Source organism: Dromaius novaehollandiae, chromosome 22 (genome assembly GCF_036370855.1).
Source record: "Dromaius novaehollandiae isolate bDroNov1 chromosome 22, bDroNov1.hap1, whole genome shotgun sequence".
Lineage (NCBI taxonomy): Eukaryota > Metazoa > Chordata > Aves > Casuariiformes > Dromaiidae > Dromaius > Dromaius novaehollandiae.
The window spans coordinates 11,064,001-11,085,082 of NC_088119.1; the positions used below are offsets into that span (position 1 = coordinate 11,064,001).

Here is a 21,082-nt window from a genome sequence, read left to right on the forward strand (position 1 = left end):
ACGCCAGGCAGGGGCTTCCCTCTAGCGACTCGCCGCGGGAGCACATTCCCGGAGAAGGGCCGCCCGCACCGCCGCTCCTCTGCAAAGCACTGGCAGGTGCAGCCCCCCGGCCGGGCCCAGCCGAGCCCCCCGAGCGCTGCAAGCCGAGGGACGGGAGCACCCCAGGCGCCCGCCCGCCGCGCTCGGGCCCCCCGCAGCCGCCCCTCTCCGAGGCCGGCCCAGGCTGCAAAGCGCTGCCGCGAGCTGCCTGCTCCCATCCAGGAGAAACTCTGCAAGCGGAGTCCGAAGCTGCCTGGTATTTCCCACCCACAGAGCAGCGGCCGGGGCAGCAGCGTCCCGGCCGCTTCCCATCAAGCTCTGCTGAGGGCAGGAGGCATCGACGCGTGGGCTGCCCTGCATCCAACCTGCCTGCATGCAGCGAGCGCTTGCAATGAATGGAACCGCCAACGCTTCGCTCCTAGCCAGCGCACGTGCACCAGGCTTTAATGGAGGACAATTAACAACATAAAACAGATCAGAGACTGCAAGAGTAAAGCTGGACCACGTCCTGGGCCCGTTAAAATGGCTGGTTCTCACGTCACGGTGGTGTACGGGCTGCAGAAACAGCCAGGGAAGAGAGCTGCAGAGACGCTGCGGCTCTGCGGGCACCGCAGTCCAGCACGGCCAGGCTTGCAGGGCCCCACTGAGCTGAACGGGGCCCCGTGCTGCACAGAGGGCCTGGCAGAGGGCGAGGATGGCATCCCCGACATCCTCCTGCTCCTACAGGCACTCTCCTATGCCCCAGGGAAAGCAAAAACCATCAGACAGTTCATTCCCGCGGGACAAGGCAGTGGCTGGCAGCAGAGCTGGGGAGGGGGCTTGGGGTCCTGCACCCCCCTGCCTGCGAGAACTGGGGGAAAGGAGGGCAAGGCACGACACGGGGAGCAGCTAGACAGCGAGCAGGAAAGGGCTCGGACTCTTTCCCATCCGAGTCCCTTACCAGGTTTTTCTGGACCCTTCAGCCCCAGGAGGTGGCCTGGAACAGTCTCTCCTAAGCAGACCCCGCGCTAGAAGGGCTCGTCAGCGATGCTGGAGCAGTACTCCAGGTAGTCGAACTCCTCGACGGAGAACGTCACGCTGCTCCACTTCTTGTACTTCTTCTTTTCAAACGGTGTCTCCACCACAAAGTTTTTGATGCAGAGGATGGGCAGCTTCACCCCCCGGTAGATCATCTCCATTCCCCAGTCCTGCGTGGGCAGAGAGGGGACAGTCGCACAGCCCAGGACCCACAGTGCAGCCTCCCAGTGCTGCAGGACCATGAACCAACCCCACACCCGGGTGCTGGGAGCAGCTCCTTGCTCCCAGGGTACGTCCCCCTTTGGAGACAGGTGCCCGTATCCACGTGCAGCGCACACGTCACACGGGCGGTGCTGAGTGGAAGCACAGCCTCCGTTTCTTGGCCAAGATAATGAGCCAAGAGTTCGTGTGCAAGTGAGGCAGCCCATTCTGCCCTCCCGCCTTTGACTCGGCTGCGGCTGAGGGACCACAAAAGCCGAAAGCGGGGGGTTGCTGTGTGCCTCGCTCACCTGGCTGCACTCACTGCACACGATGCGGCATCCAGGCTCCCAGTCCTTGAAAGACCGCTCGAACTGCACTTTCCCAGGTGTGACTCTGTAATAAAACCTGGGAGGAAGCGACCCAAAGGCACAGTGAGGAGGATGCTCCAGGGGACACAAACCAGGCAGTACCCGCGCTCCCATGCAAACGCAGTGCCACAAAGACCAAGGGACCTCCCTGAAGTGGTTACCCCAGGAAAGAGGCCCACCACAGCAACCCTGCCCCGACAGCCTTGCCAGCGCGTTGCTGCCGTCCGTCCTGCCCAGCCTTAGGCAGAGCATGCGACAGCTCACGTGAGGGACGCCTGACTGCTGGGGCTCTTCTCCTACCTGAAGAGGGGGTTGATGTTGACATGGTGCATGCCCTCCACGGTGCGAATGTCACTGCCGTGGCACACCGCCACGTTGCAGTTGACACAGTAGAGGTAAACAGTGCCCGGGTCGTGCAACTGCCGCCTCTCGCTGTTCTTGGCTTCCTTCACTTTGCAGCTGACGACAGCATTTCGCTGCAGCTCCATGATCTGGGAAAGAGGGCAGGGAGGAGGAGGACAGCAGGGAGGACACGGGTCAGCGCAGGTGTACCAGGGATGCAGACAGACCACGGACTCCGTGAAAGACACGGCCATGGAGAGATGCACCGCTCTGGAGAGAGCAGGGTGCACAGCAGGAGACTTGCGCAGCATGTGCATGCGCTGCCCTGTGCGCCTCTTTGAAAGGCCAGCGCTTCGCTTACCCCTCCTAGGACCTGGTGCTGCCCCAAGGGGAGAGCACGCAGCCGAAAGCCAGCAGGCAGAGGAACGTGTCCAAGGGGCAGCTGCAGGGAGAAGCTGTGCCAAGTGCTCACCTTGAGGCGGTACTCCCTCTCGGGCATGTCTTGCACCTCTCTGATCGCCTTGGCCATGAGCTCTATGAGCTCCTCGTTGAGCAGCTCCCGGGAGACCTCTCTGCTGCTTGCTCTGGCGAGGATGGAGTACGTGCTGTTCTCGGCCCGGGCACGGCCTCTGGCCTGCAGCAGAAGGGCACAAACGCTGCGGTCAGCGGGGACGGGCTGCAGCTGTCCCCCTCTCCTCCCCGCCACCAGCCCCGGGCTGCTGGGCCTCTGGTGGCACTGCACACTCCCCCCCGCCTCCCCGTGAAGCCAGGGAGAGCAGCCGGGGGAGCCTGGCCAGCTACCTGCACCATGGCGATCTCGTTGGTCATCAGCCCGTAGCGAACCACGATGTTGCACTCCAGGATGTCCAGGCCCTCCTCGGCCACGCTGGTTGAGAAGAGCAGGTTGAGGTCTCCCTTGCGGAACGACATGATCACATCCTGCTGCTCGTTCTGGGAGGAAAGAGGGACAGATGCTTCAGCAGCTCCACCCTGAAGTAGGGCACACGGGGGTTGCTTAGGGCTCCCTAGTCCCTAGGAGCACCCACAGCCCCCACAAACACCCAAGCAGCAAGTTTCAGTGCCTGTGTGCAGAGCAGGTAGGGCAGGAAGGCTTCAACTTCAGGCTCCTGGGATTCCCACCCACTCCTTGGCATCCACTACACAGCTCTGCGGAAACTGGCCTGGCCCCGGCCTCTCCCTTAAGACCTGTAGCCCCAAATGGCTGTGGAAGCCCCTGTTCACCTGCGTCATGTGCTTGGTCTGGTTGCTGTAACCAGCCCCGGTGAGAACAGCAGCCCTGATGTCCAGCCCGCGGAGCGACGCCGTGTCCTTCAGCCAGCTGTGCAGGCTGTAGGCGCTCTGGCGGGTCTTGGTGAAAACGATGCCGCGAGAAGTGCCCAGAGACTGGAACTGCTCCTGCAGGATCTCCTCCAGCTCGCTCAGCAGCGGGTTCTCGTACTGCCGGTCCCCGGCGAGCTCCAGCAAGCACGTCCTGTTCTCTGTGCGGGGCAGATGGGGAATGAGAAGTGCTCCCTGCTCCCTCCAAACACCCCGGCTGCACCCGTCCAGGTCCTTCCTTTACCCTCGAACGTGGCAGCGAGGAAACGCTCTGTTGGATCCTTCATGTCCCTCTCCAGGAGGTAGAACTCCCTGAGGCACTGGAAGGCGTCGATCATGCGCACCGTGTCGTTGATCAACAAGGCATCGTTGTACTTCCGCAGGTGCAGCGCGCACACGCGGGTCTTGCGACAAAACGTCTCTGCTGCTGTAGAGGGACAGGACCCACCGTGGTCACAGCCTGGCCCCCCCATAGCTGTCAGCTCTGCCTCTGCACACATCCCGCATGGGCTCAGCACCTCGCCCTGGCACCGCTCAGCCTCCTTACCTTTCTTCTCCAGCTCCACAATGCGCTGCTCATAAATCTGCGTGCCGAAGTCCTGCGGCAGACCCGGTGTGCCCATGTACCGCTGGATCTGGTCCATGATTTTCTTCAGCCGGTCTCCAAAGGGGTCCTAGGAGCAAAGAAGGGCTCAGTATCCAAGGAATCAGGGAAATTCAAGTACGGCTCAGAGAACATCTAGCCTAGGCTCAGGGGCTGTTTGCAAAGCAGGACCTAGCTGGTTATAGGACCCCCCTCCATGAAAGTTCTGGGTCAACTGATTGCTCAGTCTGTCTCGAGCTAGCAGATAGAGAGACATAAACCTCCTAGGCGAAGGCCTCCCCTCCGCTGCAGCAGGGCTCAGGGGCTTTGCTCAGAGAGGGTCCACGTCTTCTGCCCAGGGAGCACCCCTGGGGCTTCAACACGCCACTCCTTACCTGCACCCTCTCCTGGCACAAGTTGTACTGCTTCCTGGGCTGAGGGACTTGGATCTGCAGGTGATGGAGGTGCTCCCGGGCTGACATGATTTTAGCAGTATCCAGGTTGGCACAGATCTAAAAGGGAGAAACCCCCACATCCAATGAACCAGTACAGGGGCACCCCCCAGCACCAGCCGTGCCACAGCGGCCCAAAGAGCAGCTCCGTGCCTGGCACTTGCCGACACCTCAGCAAGTTTTGGGATGCCTCCACTGTGCCCGGGCCAGCCAGCTGCACGGTGTCTACGCAGCAGGGTCATCCCCCAGGGACACTCCACAAAATGCCAGGAGAAGCCGTACCACAGCCCCGGGCTGTTGCAGCCTTGCAATCTCCGAAGCCTATTCCCAGGCGGGAGCGCTCGGCACGCAGGACGGGAGGGCACAGCCCACAGCCGACCCACCTGCAGGATGTGCTCCACAGCTCCCTCGAAGGACGTTGCACCCCCCGTGCCGGGTGACGCCGTCAGACCCAGGATCTGTGGCAGGTTCTGCTGCCCTCTCAGTTTGTGCTGGAGGTAATTCAGCATGATTTTGTTGTAGACAGCGTCCTTGTGCGTGTGGTGGCACTCGTCTATCACCAGCAGGGAAAAATCTGTGCCAGGGCGAGGGAGGAGATCAGGACTGAGTGACACAATCCTATGCCATTCACCTTCCCCAACAGAGTCACATGGAGAGGAACGAACCCCCCCCCCGTGACCGTGGTGTTTGGACCCTGCTCCCTACCCGTCAGCTCCACGTGCAAGTCCTCCTCCTTGCTGACCAGCGCGTTCTGCAGGATCTGGGCAGTGCAGATCACGATGTCGCTCTGCTTCACCACCCAGGCAAAGAAGAATTTCTGGTCGCTGTCCCCGCTGATAGCTGTGATCTTGAAGGCGTCCTGGAGCACGTGGAACTCCTTCTTGGCGTGCTGGTCCACCAGGTGCACCTGCCGAACCACACGTCTCCCGTGAGAAACCTGGCTGCCGGCAGCTCAGCCCCAGCCTGGAAACGCTGCCCAGGGAGCGGTGCCGAGCCTCACCCGGCAGCCAGCGAGGGCTCGAACCGCACACCCCGCTATCTGCCCGGGCCGGGGCCAGGGCTGTCGGACTGAACCGTCCCCGAGGAGAGCCTCAGGACCGGCTGGGAAGGGCGGCAGGGCTGCCTGGCTCGGGATGGACTTGCCCCCCTCGCCGCATCTCCCCTCGATGCAGGAGCCCCCCAGTACCTTGTTGACCAGCACGGCCACCTTGCCTCGCTGCCTGGTCTCCAGGTGCCTCTTGCAGACGTGGACGGCGCAGCGGGTCTTCCCGGCGCCCGTGGGCAGCCAGATGATGCTGTTCTCGCCACCCAGGGCCGGGGTGATCACTTCCCACTGGTAGTCCCGCAGCTCCATCGCCGGCAGCACCGCAGCGGCCCAGCCACTGCCGCCGCGTAGCCCCGGGAAGGCTCCAGCATCCCCGGCTTCCCCAGCCCGAAAACGAAACCTGGCAGCAGCTCTTCCTGCTGGGAGCCCCAGCGAGGGGGGCCCCCACCAGCGGCGCGTCCGGGCCTGGCTGCGAGCCCAGCCAGGGTGAGCCGAGCCAAGCCGAGCCGAGCCAGGGCGAGCGGTCCCACCCCACGCCGCCTGCCCCCCAGCCGCGGCCGCAGCCCGGCTCCCCCGGGGCCTGCCCGCCTCGCGGCGCCCGGCGGCCCCCCCCTCGCGGAGCCCCACGCATAGGCAGAAATCGAAACCGGGCAGCGCCCCGTGACGAAGCCAACTCAGCCGCCCCATCCGCCGCAGGTCCCGGCTCGGACCCAGCTCAGCCTCGCGCACCCCGCGGCCCAGGGCCACGCGCTCTGACACAGCGCCCCTGGACCCCCCAGGCCTGCTTCCCCGCAGGGCAGCAGCGAGCATCCCCGCGCTCAGCCACGGCCGCGGCCCCGCTCTACTCCCTTCCTCCCTCGCCCCAAATACCTCACCCTGAGCCTGGAGACGCTCCGGCTCCTCCAAGCAGCCCCGCCAGCCCGGCCTTGGGGCAGGGCCCCACGCAAGGATGCAGCCAGATCTGCACAAGTACATTTATTTAAAAAAAAAAATAAATCAGTCAAGTGGACTGGGTGGACGGGAACAGGCGGACAGGGCTGGGTCCCACCCCAGCGAGGCCAGCAAGCCTGCGGGGCAGCACCCGCGTCCCCACAGCAAGGACAGCACGGACAATAAGGCAGCAGGCGTTAAGCAAGTGAGGGCAGGCAGGCGGGGGCAGGTTAATGCTACAGGCAGATGCTCCCGCTGCACTGTTCCCAGGCAGGCGAAGGGGGAACACGGCCCACAAGGTGCAAGGACAGCGGTGGTGAGGACAGAGCGGGAGCCAGCCCTGCGACCCGGGTGCAGGAGGGGAGCACAGGTGCTCGGGCCCAACTCTGCTGTCTCCTGGCTTGGGAAGCAAGCGAGAGCAGGGGCCACCAGGCGCTGGGCATCCCGACTGCAGCGGGCAGCAAGGGGGCCTGGAGAGCAGAAGCTGGAAGAGCAAGGGCAGCCCTGCCTGCTGCCTCTGCCAGGGAGGCAAGGGGCAGCCCGAGCACGCAGGCAGAGCCCCGACGCTGGGAGCAGGCAGGTAGGACCGTGCAAGCCGCAGCTGTGCGCAGAGCAGCCAGGGGCTGGGCCGGCTCGGAGCCGAGGCAGGGCCAGGCCAGGAGCCCAGCACCACGGCCAGGGCCGGAGTGTCGCGGGCGGGGACAGGCCTGCCCCTGCGCGGAGGGAAGAGCTGATAAGGGCGCAGTGGGGAGCTCTGATGGGCGGGGGGCAGAGCGCCTATCGCAGCAGGGAACCCACCTGAGCGCCTGGACCCAGAGCAGCGTCTCTGCCCCTGCTCCTCAGGGCCGAGCCCTGCTGTACATTCAAGGAGAGGGGCAGGCGCCGTGTGCGTGCGCAGCTTGCGGGCCCTGGGGAGCAGGCGCTGCACCCCGGGGCTTGGCGGGAACCGTGGCCCATGCGGAAAACCAAAGCACTCACGTGCCCCAGCCCTGGGGCTGCCCTTTTTGCTAACAGCGCCAGGGCAGAAGGCACATCCCTTGGGGAGAGGGCAGCACAGGTAGCAGGGGTCTCCCAGCCCTGCACAGAGCAGGGACAGGGAGAGGCTGTACCTCGTGCCGCCCCTGCCCCAGGCAGTCCCTCAGAAGCTGCTGCTCCAGCCCTGCTGCTCAGGCAGCTCCCAAGGAGAGAGGCTGCTGACCCACGAGGGTAAAAGGTAGTTCCAAGCACAGGGCACCCCCCGCTCACCTCAGCCCCGGAAGAGGGAAGACCCAGCTCCCCCAGGCTGCTCAGCAGCAACAAACCCTCCAACAGCCCCTGCTCAGCTGAGCAGGGCTCAGAGTCCCACAGGCTCCCTTGGAGGTCGACAGCAGCCTTGCCCCTCCCAAGCCGGGCCCAGGGGGAAGCAGGGACTCGGGGTCCTGGTGGCCAAGGAGAGACCAGGTCAGCTCCTCTACTTGTCAATGAGCCCCCCTTCCTTGAGCTTGAAGTAGAAGAACTTCTCCAAAGTGTTGGCACACTTGCAGTAGTCGCTGTCGGGCGGGTTGTACTCGCGGCAGTTGGTGATGATGCGCTGCAGGTCAGCAATGAACAGCTTCTTGGTGACATAGTAGCGATTCTTCAGGCGCTCGGTCATGGTCTTCAGATCTGGGGGGAGGTGAGACCACCTCACGCCTCTGCGCCGCTCTCCCCAGCCCTGCTCGCCTGCCCTTGCCCTCCCACCTGCCCCCAGGCACAGAGGAGGCAGCTTCCCCCCACATCATGGGGCCAGACACCAACCAAGACACCCCGACTCGCCCCTCTCCCTTTTGCCCCTCTCCTTAGCAGGGTGCTGGTCGTGAAGCCCTCTCCCCAGCTCTGAGTACTGAGGACCAGCCCCACACCTCAGCTCTACCCGGCACGCAGCTCGGGCCCCCAGGGCAGAGCAGGCTGCAGCCTTCCCTCCCCTGTTTCTGCCTCACAAGAGCAGGGCAGAATTGCCTACCGATGGGGAAGCGGATGATTTCGTAGTAGTCCGGTGCCTCCGACTTCTTCACAGGCTCCATGAAGGGCCACGCGCTGGGGTGGGTCTGCGGAGAGGGCAGGTTAGAGCAGTGAGAGAAGGCAGGCAGCTCCCACCGCCTGACCCAGTCCCGCTGCCCTGGGCGCTGCATCCGCAGGCCAGCACACTCTGCCGGGGCAGAATTAAGAGCAGAGATGGGAGCTGTGCCTGGGTCAGCGTAACCTTCCTCCCCCAGCAGAGAGCAAGCCAGAGGAGCTCCAAGAAAACCTGCCCTTGGGGAGGCTGTTCCAAGGGCTGTCAGAGGGGACAAATGCCAGAGCAAAAGGGCCCATAGCCCATCTGGATGCCCTGAGAGCCCAGCTTGCTCTTAGCCAAGATCCATCTGCCCACCCTGAACCATCCCCTTCTGCTCCCACACCTTGATCTGGGCCAGAAGGTTCTTCAGGGTGTTGTAGAGTTGGTCTGGATCCTTCAGCTCTTTTCTGCAGGAACAAAATCACACAGTCCATCAGGCCCAAGCACGGGCAGCCTCTCCATCCCGGCAGGCAGGTGCGTGCTGTGGCTTGGTCCCCTCTCTCCCTTCATGGTCCCCCCACGAGGCAAGTCCTGCTCCCTGCCAACCTCCAGACACACCAGCAGCTCTCACCGTGTCACGTCTAACATCCCCGCTGCTAGTGCTGGGCCACCACTGAGGGCTCAGACAGCTGCCAGTCGCTGCCAGGAGTGAGGTTCAGCAGCTGGCCTGGGCCGGGTCCCCCCACAGCCCAGCTGACTGTAGGAAACCAGCACTTACCCCTTCTCCTTCCCCAAAGGTTTCCATCCTGTTTCTCCTGGAAAAAAAGAGCCGGCATCACCACAGAGCTGTGCCCCCCAGGCATCAGGCATCCAGCACCCTGCTGAGTGATCAGCACAGGCCCCTGCCTCTCCCCAGCCACCCCTCCACCACCCCAGAACAGCCCAGCCACGACCAGCCCCGTGCTCAGACTGACTAGGTTGACAGGCGCTGGGGTGAAAAGTCATAACCCATTCTTGCAAAGAGCTCCAGCACACAGACCTCGGCTGGACTGCCATTGCGCATGGCGACAGGACAGCACGCTCCCACGGCCTGGCCGTGAGGCGGTAACTGCAGCCTCCACAGCAGAAGGGGCCAGCACCGGTGCTGCAGCCTAGGAAGCTCTTCAGCAAGACACTCCTCTTTTGCTAGAAGCAAATGAGACTCACGAATGCCAGGGACACTCTCGATAGGGATCTGCCGTACGCCCTCCTTGAAGCAGGTCAGGCCAGGGTAGACCTTGCGGATCTGCGCTTGCTTCCTCTCAATCAGCTTCTTGATAATCTGTGGCAGGAGGGGAGGAGGATGTTTTAGGCACTGCAGGAATCGCTCTGACAATCCATGGAGCAAAATCATGACTCGGGGCCCTGGCAGATCTAAAGCAACGGGCTGTACCATCCATGCGCCCAAGGCCAAAGCCAGCCCTTGCTACTGTAAAGTGCCACCACAACAACCCCTCTCTTGCCTGCAAGCTTGTTTCTAGGGGAGATTTCAGGAGATGGTTCTCTAGGGCTGGCATATCCCCATCACCTCACCCTCTGCTTTCAGGGTAGCTGAAGGCAGCTCCAGCACAGGGAAAGGCCGGCAGGAGCCAGGGCAAGCTCGGCCTGGACAGCACCTGCCCGCCCACAGGACGTACCTCCTTCTGCTTCTTGATGATGTGGGAGAGCTCTGTGTAGGGGATCCGGGGGTTCAGCTCGCACTCCATCAGGGTTGCCCCCTCATAGTCCTTGATGTAGCCCAGGTAGCGGCTCTTAGGGACCTTGATGTCCTTGGAGAAGCCCTAGAAGGGAGAGGGCAGGTCAAGAGTGGCTTGTAAGCAGGAGGACCTGGCCTGAAGGATGCCAGCGTAGGGGAAGGATTCCCACCTGCTTCTTAAAGTAGCCGATGGCGTACTCATCAGCATAGGTCAGGAAGTACAGGATGTTGTGCTTGATGTGGTACTCCTTCAGGTGGTTCATCAGGTGTGTCCCATAGCCCTGGGGGAACTGCCGTGAGACAGGCGCCCCCGCACACTATGGACCCCAGACAGCCTGGGGGTCACAGACGAGGACGAACAGCCCTTCTACCCACAGCCTCTCTCGCACCCCACAGATAGGGACAGTATGTCCTGTCCAAGATAAGTTTGGCAGAAAGACACCCACAGAGCAATTGCTCCACCTCAGGAATGGCCAGCACCGAGCAGGTCTGGCTCCTGAGCGGTTGGGATTACATCCATGTGCTCTGCCGTGGTTGAGCCACCCAGCTCACACTTCCCTTGCAGCTAGAGCAGGGCCTCGGACACATCCTGCCGCCTCTCAGCCCCTGCTAGCCCAGTCCACCCTAGCGTCACCCAGCTCCTCCTCGCGCTGTGACTGCTGTCCTCTGCTTTGAGGGGACCCATGCACCCTGCACACCACCAGCCTCTCCCCGCCTTCACCTTCACTTGCTCATTCGATGTCACAGCGCAAAAGACTATCTCTGTGAAGCCCTGGGTCGGGAACATCCGGAAGCAGATCCCCCCGATCACTCTGCCATCCTTGATCAGAGCCAGGGTCTTGTGTTTTCTGTTGGCGGCAACGCAGAGAGTGAGGAAAGGAGCTCCCTGCCAGCCCAGCACCAGGCGCTCCCCTCCGAGCTACGTACGGGTCAAAGACAAGGCGTGTGATGTACTCCTTGGGCATGCGGGGCAGCTGGTGCGAGAAAACATTCTGCAAACCCACCAGCCACATCAGGATCTTCTTGTTGGACTTCTGCGAGAGCGAGTTGCCAATGACGTGGAACTCAATGATGCCACGTCTCTCCTCCAGCCGGGCGGTCTCGTCCCGTGCCGCATTTGCTGAGAGCAGGCTGGTCTGGGAGGGGAGGCAGGCAGGTTAGACTGGCCCCACAGACACCCTCCACGGGAGAAAGCTCAGATGCTTACAGGCCCAGCCAAATCAGGAAGGCATCTCCCTGGGTACTGGCTCCTGGAGAGCCAAAGGGGAGCACAGGGCACCCTGTGCTTAGCGCTCTGCTCAACTAAAGCACCACTGTGCGGAGACTTCCCCCTCCCAGCTCCAACAACACACCACCCAGACGCCAGGGCCCACCTCTGGGAAGGTCAGAGCTGACACAGGCACTCGGAGGCAGCACTGCCAGCACCACAGATGAGCCCTCCGAAATGCCCGCTTGGGTCCTGGGAACACTGCTAAGAGCTGGCTATTCTTTCTAGCCAGGTTTGTGGTGCATTCTCAGCACACACACCCCCGCCACACACCTCGGGGCCCAGCATGGCAGCAGGGTCTGTGATGGTCAGCATGACCTCGTTCACCAGCTCCATGGGAATATCACCCATAACGCGAATCCGCTTGGCATCTTCCAGCGTCAGGCTCTCAGGTAGCTTCCGCTTCTCACCTGGGGAAGTGGAGCAGCTTGTCAAAGCCAGATGCAAGGAAGGAGTCTGCTGGGACCAAAGAAAGTCTCAGCTCCCTCCAGTGCTGGGCCCAGACCAGCATTACCTGGCATAGGCTCCGGGGTGCTGGAATCCAGGTTTGCTGAAGAGCTGCTGTTGCTGAGCTTCTTGCTAAAGAGCGGAGTGGTGGGCACAGCAACAGTGCTGACCGCGGCTGGAAGAAACCAGCAACACCCAAGATTGGCAGAAAGCACCTCATTATGCACTGAAGCAGCATGTCCAGCCATAGCCCCTCCGAGTGCTGTACGCCACCGCTACAGGCAAAAGCATCACCCACACCCAGGTGACTTATCCTAACAGCCCCCAGTGCACAGCAAACTGCTCCCCCAGATACCTGGGCGGGACACCAGCTGGCCACCCTCAGTGGCAGGTACTGTGAAATCAGCCTCCCAGATAGGAGAGTTCTCCCCATAGATCTCCTCCTCCAGCATCGACAGGAACCTGGGCAGGGAATGGCACGTTAGCTCGCGAGCTGCAGCACGTGCAGCCCCACTGCTCAGCATGCGGCAGGGGCACAAATGGACGCTCTCAGGGCAGGGAAAGACAGCACCTGGGCAAGCACCCCCGAGGGAGGAGACCCCCACCGAAGGCGCAACCCCTCCCCGCACTGGGCACCTACTTGGGGAAGTGGGTGAGGATCAGTGTCCGCTTCTCTGGCACGAGCTTGTCCTTCTCTACCCGGAACTTCTCCAGCAGCTGCCGGCGGGTGACTGTGAAGATGGACTTCAGCAGGCTGCGCCCAAAGACGTGGGTGGTCTCATAGCGGGGAAGGCTGTCGCAGCTCTGCGGCACGTGGCAGTAGCACAACCACCTAGCAAACAACAGACACACACTCCCAGCGACTTGTCCACTTGCTAGGGACCAGCAACCCCCGAGCATCAGCATCCGCTCTGGGACAAATGCTGGTACAAGGGACCTCCCTGGGAAAAAGGGGTTGGGACAGCAGGAATCCAGCAGGGAGACTGCTTCCACATAACAGAGGCCATGACCCATCCCCAGCCTCCTAGCCGTCTGTGGGACACGCACTCTGGCTGCCCGGCCCTGGGAGAAAGTGAGTGCTTGTGATTCCCAAGTCCAGACTCTCCTGTACACATGGCAGCGTGTGGCCTGCTGACATACGCACTGCGATGTCTAAGACCATGGACCAACGATCCAGGAGAGCTGTCGGGACTCAAGAGAGACAAGCCAGAGTATCCGTGAAGGTGTGAGGCTCACAGTGTTCTGGACACACAGTGCAACTCGTGAATGCTTCAGAGTGACAACCAGGCCCCTGGGGTCTGCAGGGTTCAGACACCAGTGCTGCAGGGTCAGACCAAACTAGACAGGGACCAGAAGAGAAGCTTCCTGGTTCCCACTTGCCAGTCCCCAAGCCAGTGCGTGCCTAGACTGCGGGGCTGGGAAGAGGCAGGAGATGCGAGGAATCACCAGTCAACCCTGAACAGAGACCAGAGGAGCCGTGCAAACCCTGACTCTGCCCCAGAGACTGACTGGGCTCAGGCCCTCCTCCTCCTCACTCACCTCGTGTAGTTGACCTTGTAAGTAGCCACATCGTCATTCTGTGAGCGCTGGCGGAACTGGGATGGTGTCTCCAGCTTCCAGTAGTTGAGACAAAGCAGGAACATCTTTGAGAGCTCGTACATCGTCTGCCGCTCCTTGGGTGGCAGGTGGCTGAACTTGTACTGGACAAAGTTCAAGACTCCCTGGGAGAGAGGAAGGGGGGATGGCGAAGGGGTGCCGAGTGCTGGAGAGCACCCCAGCCAGGGCTGCAAGTCCCAAGCCACAGTCACAAGAGCACCTGGAAAGCCCAGGGCCGGGACAGCAGGTCAGAGACATGTCAAAGCCCTATACAAGAGGCCTAGAGAAAGAGCAGAAGCAAGATGGGCCATCGCTGGTCAGCACCGGTGTTCCTACTCAGCACACCTCATCCCCAGACATCCTGGCTCTCTTGCTAATGATTTATTCCCAGGGACAAAGACCAGCACCACCCGGACCCAAACGCACTTCCTGGTAACACAATGCTGCAGCAAAATGCAATCCAGTATGCTGCTGAGAGCTTGAGTCCGAGTTTGCAACGTGATGACTAGGCATCACCAAGCTGCAAAAAGACTCCCTTTATTTTTGCATTATGAGGGGAAATGCTGGGGCTGAAAACCACAAAACGGGATGGAGAAAGAAGCATCAGTCCCTTCAGTGCAATGCACCAAAGAGGGCACAAGCAGGCACATGGCCTTTACCCAGCACTGGAACCATGCAAGAGCAGCAAAACACAGGACAAGTCATCAGCGCAATAGAGCTTTGGCATCACCTGCTCGATGTTCGGTTTCTCAAAAGGGGGGCTCCCCAGGGACCCCTCAACGACAGGCTGGCTCATCTGCAGGATGCATTTCCTCAGGAGCTGCAAAGACAGCATCATACAAGGTTACTGTTTTAATGCCAAGGTCCCAAGAAACAGGCCAGGCCATCATCTGGTGGGAGCAGCACAACACCAGCGGTCTGCTATGGGGTTGCACCAATTTACACAGCTGACAATGTCCCAGGGCCCATTTCAGAAAATGCCTGTTTCTTCCCTGAAAATTGCCCTCCCAGGTGAATTTAACACAGGGAAAGCAGATGGCTTCCAGGAAAGATCCTAGTTTTTCAGGCTTCTGGCTGGGCTGCTTGGGTGGTTCACAGCCACAGAGAGAAGAACACTTCAGCTACAGTTAGACAGACACAGACCAGGGAATAAAAAGAAAACACCCAGGCAGTCCCCCGATTCCCTTCTCCCACCTCCCATCATTCAGCCCACCCCACCATCCTTGGCTGAGCAGAGCTCTGTGGTGAGAGGAGAAGTTAGACCTGACGAGCACCAGAGGTACCTTGAACAGGTAGAAGTACACCTGCTTGGTGTCTGTGTCCTCCTCCTTGTGCACTGACATGAAGAGGTTTTCAACGTCCACCACCATGCCCAGCAGCCGGTTAATCTCCTCCTCCGAGACGTTCTCCAAGTGGGACACGTGGTCCGCTGCGGTGGAGAGAGCGCCGTTGTGAGACCCGTGTGCTCAGCACCCCTCCCGACCCGGGGAGCCCCACCAGAGCCGCGCCAGGCCCCGGCCGCTGCTCCCAGACCCCGCGCTGCAGCAGGTCACCTAACGCGTGTCCGCAGCTGCGGCAGGGCTCGCTCAAGTTGGTCACGGGCTGCTGCAGGTCCATGCGGGGGGCGGTGGGCGGGTTGGGGTTCTTCCAGCCATTGCACTTACAGGCGTCGTTGGCCTAGGATGAGAGAGGCCGTCAGGCAGCGATGCCACGCGCTGCCTTGCACCCAGGTTGTTGCTTTCTGAAGACAAACAGCTCCGTCCCCAGCCCCTGCAGCAAAGCCTCCTCAGTTCTCCAACCCCTGCCTGTGCTACCGACGCCAGTCCCCCAGCACAGCGCCTGTTCCTGGCTCCCCGCAGCACCCACCTGCCTGACCCAACGCTCAGACGCCCACGTCCCACAGGACCAGCCCTAGCTCAGTACCCACGCAGACGTTCGCAGTGCTCCCTTCCCGTGCCTTAAACCCTCAAACCTCCCGCACACAGCTCAGCACCCCTGTGCCCCCCAGCATCCCTCTCTCCATAACCCCCCACGCACAGCCCAGGACCCTGCACTCTGTGCTTCATGCGCAGCCCAGACCTACCTCCCTGCAGCCCACGCTCAGCCCAGCCTCCCTCTCTCCCCCCTCACGCAGCCCAGGATCCCGAACCCCCCGCGCAAGCCAGCAGCTCTCTCTGCACGCTCCCACACGGGACCCGGCACCCCCGTCCCGTGCACAACCCAGAACCCTTCTCTGCACCTTTCCCAAAGCACCACATTCGCCTCGGCACCCCACACACAGCCCAGGACCCCCCTCCTGCAGCCCCTGCCCCACGCATGGCCAAGGGCCCCCCTCCTGCAGCCCCTGCCCCACGCATGGCCAAGGGCCCCCCCTCCTGCAGCCCCTGCCCCACGCACGGCCCGGGACCCTCCTCCTGCACCCCCTGCCCCACGCACAGCCCAGGACCCCCCTCCTGCAGCCCCTGCCCCACGCATGGCCAAGGGCCCCCCTCCTGCAGCCCCTGCCCCACGCACGGCCCAGCACCCCCCTCCCCACCCCCCGGATGGCCCAGCACCCCCTCCCGCACCCCTTCCCCCGTGCAGGGCCCAGCGCCCACCTTGCAGGCCGAGAAGACCCCCAGCTTCTCCAGCTTCTTGGCGCGGGGGAAGCCGCGCACCTGCGCCTTGCGCTGGCTCGCCCGCTGCTGCTGGCTGAGCCCCGGCCGCGCCGGGTCGCTGGAGCCCGCCCCGCCGCCGCCGCCGCCGCCGCCGCCCGGCCCCGCCGCGGCCCCGCTCGCCGCCCCGCCGCCCGCCGCGGCGCTCGGGGCCGGCGGGGGCCGGCCGGGCTGCGCGGCCTCCGGCTCCGCCATGCCGGGCCCAGCGTGCGCCCGCGCCCACTGCGCCTGCGCGCGCGGGGCACGCCGGGACGTGTAGTCCGCCGGGCGGGGGGGGGGAATGGAGCCCTCGGCGCGGCCCGCCGCCCTCAGGCGCCGCCGCCCGCCTCGCCGGGGGCCGCGCCCGCGCGCAGCCCGCCCTGCGGGGAGCCGGGATAAGGGGAGGGGGCGACGGCTCCGCCGCCACCGGCACAGCGCCAGGGCGGCGCCCGCGGGGCCACCCCGCCGGGGCCGCGGCACCGGGGGGCGGCGGCCATGGGGGGGGGGAAGGGGGCGGCACTACACGCAGCCCCTTCGCCGGCGCTTCCCGAACCTTCCCCGCCCCCGCCGCGGGGCCCCGCCTCCTCTTTCCATATAGGGGTAAGACCCCGCCTCCTCTCGCCAAATATGGACTGCACCCACCACACCCCCAGCACCATCTATGGGTTGCGCCCGCCTCCTGTGGCCGTTCCCGTATGGGCCCACCCCGTCCCGCCCAAATATGGCAGTCCCCGCCCACGCGCCCGACGGGGCGGGGCCTGGCGGCGGCTCGCGCGTGACGGGCGGGGCCTGGCGCGCGGCGCCTGGAAGGTGCCGGAAGGGCCGCGGGGTGTCGCGGCGCCCCCCCCGCCCCCCCTTGGCGCCCCCCCAGCCCCCCCAGGCCCCCCCGTGACGCAGCAAAGGCCGCACGAAAGCAGAGGCAAAAAAGTGGGGAAAGGTTTATTCCATATCAAAACGAAGCCACACGCGTTGGCCGTCGCGGAGGCCAGGCGCAGCCCGGCCGCGCGCGGCTCCCCTCAGGCCTTGGCCCGCTCGGCGCTGTCATCAGCCGCCACCTGCGCCACGGCCGGCGCCAGCTGGATGGGCACGTTCCTCTCCGGGGCGGCCGGCAGCGCCCGTTTGGGGGCCTCGATGCGGAGCTGCCCCTCGGCGGACAGGGAGCAGGTCAGCGCCTCGGCGTCCACCTCCTCGGGCACGTCCCACTCCCGCTTCAGCACCTCGTACTTGTAGGAGAAGGAGCCCTTCTCGTCCGCGCTCTGCGTCTCCTTCTGCCCCACCAGCACCACCTTCCTGCCCACCACCTTCACCGACAGCTGCTCGGGGGCAAAGTCCTTGACGTCCTGGCACACGGAGAAGCCGTCGGAGCCGGCGCCCGGGGCGCGGTCCCCGGCGATGCTGAGGCGCCCGGCGCTGCCGCCGCCGCTGCCGAGGAGCTGCTCGAAGCTGCTCATGAACTGCCGCGCCCGCTCCATCTCCTGCCGCAGCTCCCGCTCCAGCTCGGCGAAGAGGGCGCCGGGCTGCGGCCACAGCGTGCGCACGGGGCCCAGCCACGGGAAGAGCGCGCCGGCGGGCGGCGCGAAGTGCAGGCGGCACAGCATCTCCGCTGCTCGGCGGGCGGCGCGGGCTCGGCGCGGGCTCGGCGCAGGGCGGGTGGTTGTGCCGGGCTGCGGCCGCCGCCGCCGGCTTTATACCCCGCTGCCCGGGGGCGGGCCGCTTCCAGAACGCTCTCTCCCCACGCGGCCCCCCCGGGGCTGTCGCCTATTTTTGAGCGGCTGATTATCCGCCAGCCGAAATAGCAGTGCTGGCTCCTGGGGACGAGTCACCCGCTACGAATAGGGAGCTGAGGTCACGGCTCGGGTTTCTGCAGAGCCACCGTGATGCAGCAGCGGGCAGGGGAGCCGGGGCGGGGAGGGGACCCGGGCACGGCCTTCCGCCGCCGGGCGCGTTGCTCCAACGAGCGCAGGAGGGGACCCGCCCTGAAGCAACGTGCTGATAAGCCACCGAGCGCCAGATGCGTCTAGCAATTTCTGGGCTTCTCCCCCGCTGCGGCACCCCTGCGCGCTGCCTCCTGGGACGCCTGCCAGCATTCACCCGCCCCTGAACGCGGCGTCTGGGCACCGGCGTGGGGAGGGTCTCAGGGCTTCCCCCGCGTCTGACCCTGGGGTCCCCAGCCCAGCCGGAGGCAGAGGAGGGGGAATCGGGCACAGGGAGAAGGGAAGGTGCAAGGCTGAGACGGGAAGAGCCCAGCCCCGCGCTCTGCCTGGGAAAGGACGCAGATTTTTGTCAAGGGTGGCTCAGGCGTCCCGTTTGGAGGCTGAGGTGATGCTGCTAATTATAAGCCAGGAGAGCAGAGCTGCAAGACTAAGGGTGAAGGTATGTTGGCCACGACGTAAGAGGTGCCTCTTCCAGAAGATGAGTAACAAGAATGAGCTGGAAGAAGCTGGAGTGAGCTCTTCCCTTCTCTCCGGGATGACGTAGGTGTGCAGGACGAGGCCACACCTCCGCAGGAAAGGGTATAAAAGCCGCAGGCTCTCGGTGCTGAGGCAGAAAGCTCCCAGCTCCCTGGAGAGGACACAGCCTCAGAGCGAGCAGCAGATACCGAAGAAGCAGAGATGCTTTGCCGCATGCATCTTATGCCATTCGTCTCCAGCTCCCTGGCCACCCGCCTGGGCACAGCGAGGACCCTCTGGCCAAGCGCAGAAGCAATCTTCACCGAACTGCAGCAGGAGATGGAGAAGGCTCGGGAATTCATGAGTGGCTTCGAGCAGCTCCTGAGCAGCCAAGGAAGCTCTGCTGGGGACCGTGCCCAGAGCTCCAGCACAGCCATGACCCCAGCCTCCGGTGACGGCTTCTCCGTGTGCCAGGACGTCAAGGACTTTGCCCCCGAGCAGCTGTCGGTGAAAGTGGTGGGCAGGAAGGTGATGCTGGTGGGGCAGAAGGAGACGCAGAGCACGGACGAGAAGGGCTCCTTCTCCTACAAGTACGAGGTGCTGAAGCGGGAGTGGGACGTGCCCAAGGATGTGGACGCCGAGGCGCTGACCTGCTCCCTGTCTGCCGAGGGGCAGCTCCGCATCGAGGCCCCCAAACGGGCGCTGCCGGCCGCCCCGGAGAGGAACGTGCCCATCGAGGTCAGCCCTGCCGCCCCGCAGCCCGGACCAGCCGCGGAGGACGGAGCCACCGGAGGAGCCAAGGCGTGACGGGAGGGGAACCGATGCCCCACGCCAGGACCAGGAGAGATGGCAGCAAGTCTCGGGTTTTAGCCCAGGCGAGCACCGTCAGCACTGCCTTTGTTTTATCACTATACTGGAATGTGCTTGTTTTTGTATCCAATAAAAATGCTTTTGAATAGAACCTGCTCGTGCTCTCCTGGATGTGGCTGATGGGGGGGCTGGGGGCAGGTCTCACTCTCGCTGGCAGAGGGTCCAGGGAATGGGGAGAACCTCTGTGGGCTCTCGGTGCCTCAGGGAGGTGTAAAATGGGGCCAAGAGGGAGGTGTAAAATGGGGCCAAGAGGCAGACCCAGAGCAGGGAAGGGCTGTGAGCACAGCGCTGCCCCGGTGCTGGGGAAAGGTGGGGTGGGGTTAGAGAGAGGGTGCTCCACAGCTGAAAGGGGCAGCCCCCACCTACCGGGGCCAGAGCAGAGGCCTCTGCCCCGGGGCAGGTGGACTGCCAGCCCTGCAGCAGCCTTTCCTCCCCCGTGCTGCTACCAGCATCGGCAGCAGCTCCACAGCGAGCTCCTTACAGACCCAGCCCCTCACACCCTGGCAGAGGCCGGTGAATGGGAAGACCACCATGCTGGTGGCCCTGGCTGGGCCGTAGGTTGTCCCCTTTATGGCTGTGCTCATCCACGAGCAGCTTGGAAGGAAGCTGCTACAGCCACCTGAGATCCCACCGGAACGAGGCACCACCTACCTTGCGAGGCTGACGCAGTGCCGGTAACCACCGTAAACACCCACAGGTCGGGCCCGGGCAGGCAGCAGCTACGCAGGACAGGCCCGTCTGTTTGTACCAAAGCTGCCCAAGCTCAGAGAGCCCGTCCCCGAGGCCTGGGCAGCGAGGAGGCTCTGCAGAGCACCAACACACAGCAGCACTCAAACCGCCCCTGACAGAGTCCACTGCAGCTTGACAACACATCCAGACACCCCCACAGCATCACAGACCCCTTTGCAGAGACGGAGACCCAAAGTTGCTCCAGGAGCCAGGAATTCAGTGCTGTCAAACAGGAATGCAACCACAAGCCGGCAGATGGCAACAGCACCTTGTTTAGCCTTGACATGATTTTTCCAAGCAGGGATTGTGGCAGCCCTTCCCAAACAGGTCCTGCTCTCGCTCAGCTGCACCTCAGCTGCTCCAGGGATGCACAGAGCTCCTTAGCAGATGAGCAGCCAGGCTCTGCTGCAGGGGAAGGACACAAGCTGCACCCGAGGTGCCAGGGAGACGAAGCCCGTACACTACAGGCAGCCTGGGCCCCTGCCACACACCAGGGACACAGCCACAGCTTTGCTTGAGACCCTTCAAGTCCATAGGAAAGGGGGCTGAAATCCAGCAAATGAGATTTTAATAAAGTCCAGCATGAGGCAAAAAGGCACCAACACCTCAGACACACAAGTCATCGCATTTCACAAAGATTTTATTTGCAGCTACCCAGCAGAGCTTTCACAGCCCCCGACACCAGAAACCAAGGACAACTCCAACCCAGAGATGTTGACTGCAACTGCGCCTCCGGCAGAGCTCGTGCTGTACGAACACAAAGTCGACAGCAGCAAGCACCCACCTACGGGGAGGTAGCGGGTTCGAGTACCAGGGCACAGAAGTCCTCGTGCTTCTCCAAGCACATATGGCGCCTGCCCAGCTGGTCAAGCAGTGCCTTTGGTATTAGTAGAGCTGTAAGCAGTTGCTTCATTTTCCACATTGACTCCAGTCACCCATGGGTCTAGAGATCTTGAAGTTCATGCAGCAGTGACAGGATAGAAATGCCTTTCAAAGCCATCATTCTCCAGGGACATTAATACTTGAGCACATCATTGTGCAGCTGTCAAATAAGCAGAGTCCCTCTGCACGCTGCCCTCCCTCCCC

General features: G+C 63.2%; 4 protein-coding genes across 4 annotated transcripts; 1 reads left to right on the plus strand and 3 right to left on the minus strand.

The window, feature by feature from the left end:
* Positions 1–455: 455 nt before the first annotated feature.
* On the minus strand, positions 456–5,980 carry DHX58 (DExH-box helicase 58). The gene is made up of 12 exons (XM_026115786.2): positions 5,527–5,980; positions 5,046–5,247; positions 4,724–4,914; positions 4,284–4,400; positions 3,853–3,979; positions 3,550–3,732; positions 3,210–3,466; positions 2,769–2,918; positions 2,440–2,601; positions 1,926–2,116; positions 1,566–1,662; positions 456–1,226 (listed from the first exon to the last, which is right to left on the minus strand). Exons 1-12 carry the CDS (start codon positions 5,692–5,694, stop codon positions 1,047–1,049), a joined length of 2,025 nt encoding a protein of 674 aa, XP_025971571.2. The 5' UTR covers positions 5,695–5,980; the 3' UTR covers positions 456–1,046.
* A 367-nt stretch (positions 5,981–6,347) lies between these two features.
* On the minus strand, positions 6,348–16,488 carry KAT2A (lysine acetyltransferase 2A). The gene is made up of 18 exons (XM_064524775.1): positions 15,972–16,488; positions 14,928–15,051; positions 14,658–14,803; positions 14,105–14,194; positions 13,318–13,499; positions 12,419–12,610; positions 12,134–12,240; positions 11,846–11,953; positions 11,605–11,741; positions 10,992–11,200; positions 10,786–10,912; positions 10,235–10,345; positions 10,006–10,149; positions 9,536–9,650; positions 9,108–9,144; positions 8,733–8,796; positions 8,297–8,381; positions 6,348–7,959 (listed from the first exon to the last, which is right to left on the minus strand). Exons 1-18 carry the CDS (start codon positions 16,221–16,223, stop codon positions 7,766–7,768), a joined length of 2,424 nt encoding a protein of 807 aa, XP_064380845.1. The 5' UTR covers positions 16,224–16,488; the 3' UTR covers positions 6,348–7,765.
* A 439-nt stretch (positions 16,489–16,927) lies between these two features.
* Positions 16,928–17,908, minus strand: LOC112992605 (heat shock protein beta-11-like). Its single transcript, XM_026115788.2, has one exon. The coding sequence runs from the start codon at positions 17,603–17,605 to the stop codon at positions 17,024–17,026; it is 582 nt and encodes a 193-aa protein (XP_025971573.1). The 5' UTR covers positions 17,606–17,908; the 3' UTR covers positions 16,928–17,023.
* Positions 17,909–18,017: 109 nt separating this feature from the next.
* On the plus strand, positions 18,018–19,358 carry LOC112992604 (heat shock protein beta-11-like). The gene has a single exon (XM_064524776.1). The coding sequence runs from the start codon at positions 18,620–18,622 to the stop codon at positions 19,202–19,204; it is 585 nt and encodes a 194-aa protein (XP_064380846.1). The 5' UTR covers positions 18,018–18,619; the 3' UTR covers positions 19,205–19,358.
* Positions 19,359–21,082: the final 1,724 nt, after the last annotated feature.